The 3,798-nt window shown below is 38.4% G+C and overlaps 1 protein-coding gene across 1 annotated transcript; it reads right to left on the reverse strand.

Annotated features, from left to right (window-relative positions):
- Positions 1 to 247: 247 nt before the first annotated feature.
- Positions 248 to 1,168, reverse strand: LOC144442122 (carbohydrate sulfotransferase 3-like). Its single transcript, XM_078131390.1, has one exon. The coding sequence runs from the start codon at positions 1,166 to 1,168 to the stop codon at positions 248 to 250; it is 921 nt and encodes a 306-aa protein (XP_077987516.1).
- Between the last annotated feature and the right edge of the window lie 2,630 nt (positions 1,169 to 3,798).

Consider the following 3,798-nt stretch of genomic DNA (forward strand, 5'->3'; position numbering starts at 1 on the left):
AACACGGAGAATAGCTAAGATAGGACGATAAAAATAATTAATACCATACTGATAGAGAGCACAAAAACCCTATGTTATAATATTGAAATAATATAAGAATATTGAAAATAAGCAAAAAATAATCATGAACTGCTCATCGTATGTATTAACTATAATTATGACGTGCAGGGGAGAGGCATCTGGTTTTTAAATACACAAGAATCTAAAGGCTTTTAAGTGTTTTTAAATTTCACAAGTGGGTTCCTTTTCACTGTAAACCAATGCTTGTTGTTTGATTGTTGTACATAGATACATTCTGAACGAAATTGTACTGAAGCTGATTCATATATTCCCGACATACATCATAATCCTGGATCTTCTTCACAAGGTTAAAGGTCATTCTATTCTGCCAATCGTTTATCACAGCTGACGAATTCTTTGCTATTCCAAAACCACCATGTTGGTGCTGTGCAGTATTTGTGTTATTGTCGATCCATTCATACACTTTTTTGTCAATATCGATTCCAACATGAGAGTACATGATATCAGCATACTTCTTCGGATTCAGTGCAATATCTTCGAAACGTAATACCATAAAATTTTCTTTCCAAGCATGTGTCAATGAAGTGTTAGCATTTAGTAAAATATAATTTCTATGCATCTGTTCACAGTACTGTTTCAAGATATCAGTTAGGTACTCGTTTAGGTCACCAACATCTCGTATCTTGCTATTCTCTTTTTTGTTAAAACTCCAATTGGAGTAGTAAACCGGCATCAACGATGACATCATTGCTCTTGGATCACGGACCAGGTTGATAACTTTTAAGTTTATATCAGGATTTTCCATTAACGGAATAAGATCTCTGACATCCAGAAGCCGAATTATTTTAGCAGCTCTGTGTTGTGCTTTTCTACAACAACTTCCAGCATTGCTATAGGCTAAAAATTGGCAGTGTTCGATCGACAATTTGGTTCGAGACCTTGGCGAGAGCCAGTTGAAATATTCGTTCCAATGTTTTACATAGCCACTGAAATCACAATTATATATCATAGCCAACGTGTTCACTCCATCAACAGAAACCCAAGGCCATGTTCCGATGTCTTTGAAGCCTAGTAAAGGTTCGAATAAATAGAAAAAGGTTGGATTTGAATAAAAGAAGTGTCCCACAAAAGAAGAACCAGTACGCATTCCAGCGATGATTAGAACATTTACACCTCTTTGGCTGATATTTTGTGTGCCATATTGTTGCGTCGTTACCTGGGTTGTGTCCGTCCTGTCATACATTGATTCTGAGTACAGCTGGTACTGATTGTGTTCGTTCGATGAGTTCTCTCCAAACCAAGAATGAACAATTATCCAATATATAACAAAGATGACACTTGTTAAAAGAAAGAGTTTTATCAATCTACTTCCAGTCCTCATTTTGCTCGCACTGTTATCTTCGCTTCATCTGTGTAAATGAACGTTTGTTCCAAACACAAACTAAAATTGATACCTGCAATTATTGTCGACTGCACAATTCAGTGTTGGTCAACGGATTGGTCCGCTGTTCAGAACATAACTCGTAAACTTGTAGACACGTGAGTCTGCTAAGGGGTTGGAGCCTAGAAGTATCGCCTTCCGTCTACGTTTGACGATGGTTTGTACATCCGGGTATAAATGGATTCCTTCATTCCTCGGTTAAAATACTTTGTTTCCGTGCAAAGATGTTTTACTTAATGAATGTCAACAGACTGTTCTGGTGATTTCATGATTCGATGTAGATATGCTGGAAGACTTGTGATGTGTTTTAGTTGGACGTCTATACCCAACTCTTGTCTCCTTTTCGGGAGCTTTCAGTATTTACAGGGGGGGGGGGGGCAGGGGGAATGGAATAGGCGGGGGTTAACATTTTACAAATCGGCTCCAAGGGGAAGATCATATGATTGACTCATTGTATTACCTAACATTACATTGATTTTTTATCATCCCATTGCTGTCATTCAGGTTAGAGTTAGGTTTAGGTAGCCATTATATTAGCCTATTTCAATGAAATTGCTGCTGACATCCCAATGTAATGACTTGTCAGTTGTGGTGTGAAGAGAGGAGTGGGTCTCACCGGTGTAAAACGGGAACAGTTGGGTAAGATACCGTGGATAATATTGTGGAGATCGTGACCTTGGTCTCTACAATGTCCGCAATGTGCCAATCTTATCGTTGGGAGCTGTGGCCTTCAGCGCAGCCAATGAGATCCACACACAGGTTATTTGTTAATGCAGTGCCTTCACACACATTCACATTGCAGTAGTAGTCGGAATAACCAATGCCTTTAAAACTTTCAACATCGATGGCAGCGATGGGATGACTCCTTATCAATGATTCTGAGACTCGTGTACATTGGCATTTCTACTAGCATTTTAACCCACATTTTGAACTACTTTAACAGGGGAGGGTAACGTTGAAAAGAAAGACAGTTAGGAGAGGGACACTTTTTAGCACGACGCGTCCAAATCGAATCGGGTATGGTCACATTTTATGCAACAGCCCAAGCCTGATTCTCCTGGCCCTCCCCCTTTGTAATTACTGAAGGCTCCCTGATCAGTAACATCTGCATGGCTCTCATGGCAAATATAGGGTGTATAAAGCATATCATTTTTATTTGATTACATATTAACTCTTCACACGTCGTGATATCAATTTTCAATATTTGTTTTGAAATGGGCATTATGCTCAAAATTGTAAGATTGTGTGCCACGTTGTCTGTCTATTTAGCAGCTGAATGGTTGCGAGCGCATGAGAGAGAGAGAGAGAGAGAGAGAGAGTGTGTGTGTGTGTGTGTGTGTGTGTGTGTGTGCGTTTGTGTGTGTGTTTTAAATATTTCAAGAATCATTAGTTCAATCCAGCTGATATTTGGTACACATACTGTGGTTATGTCGGCAACTACAAAGTCATTGAGCAACATTCATGCACTTACTGGATGTGGGCTAGATGAGATGTGTTTCTGGTCTTTGCACAGCTAGCAACTTGACCGTATTTGTACAAAAGTTACGATCAAAACTCCATGGTGTACTAGGAATAACCTGAACTTTTTATGTAAGGAATGTTAGACTCAACAAACTGCACACAGAATATCTAAAGCCAATGTGAGAATAAAAGGGATCAGTATGGCACTGCTCCTTCATTCATTCTCATCCCGAGCCAAATCAATTGTAAGCACTGCTCCACGAGTCAACCCAAGCTCTGCTCTTCTACCCATAAACTTCACCTTCCTCTCCTTTAGTTCGATTTCAGTGTAAGATATACATTATGGATTCGAATGGCTAATGTAATCCACGCAAACCATGCAAAAGAGAAATAATTGAATTGTCTTGCCTTTTGTCCATTCCAAATGACATTCATAAAATACCACGTACCTCTAGTTATTTCAGAATTGTATATTGTTTTCTTAACTAGCTTGGGGACACTTGATGTCCTCATTTACAGTTTACTGACCTTTTGATTAAAAACAGGACATATTTTGGCCAAAAGTGTAAATTTGCCATAATTGCGAAAAATATCATAAGTACTTCCATCGAAAAATGTTATAAGCACTTCCATAATAATTTTCTTGAGAAATGCGTGTTGAATAAGTAGCATAATTATAAGCATTATGACTAAATTGTGTTTTTCTTGAGTAACTAACCGACGGCCGCGACGGGGACATTTTCCGTTTATATATGATGCCAAATACGAACTGAAGGGCATATTATACCACACGGCCTTAAAGTGGTAGCAAAATAAAAAATCTGAGTAAATACTTGAAAAGTATCATAGTTTGATCACACACAATCCAACTTTTC

The sequence above is a fragment of the Glandiceps talaboti genome, chromosome 11, assembly GCF_964340395.1.
Source record: "Glandiceps talaboti chromosome 11, keGlaTala1.1, whole genome shotgun sequence".
Classification (NCBI taxonomy): Eukaryota; Metazoa; Hemichordata; class Enteropneusta; family Spengelidae; genus Glandiceps; species Glandiceps talaboti.

Excerpts from the sequence above, each read along its gene's own strand:
- LOC144442122 (XM_078131390.1), bottom strand. The coding sequence starts at position 1,168 with ATGCGTACTGGTTCTTCTTTTGTGGGACACTTCTTTTATTCAAATCCA.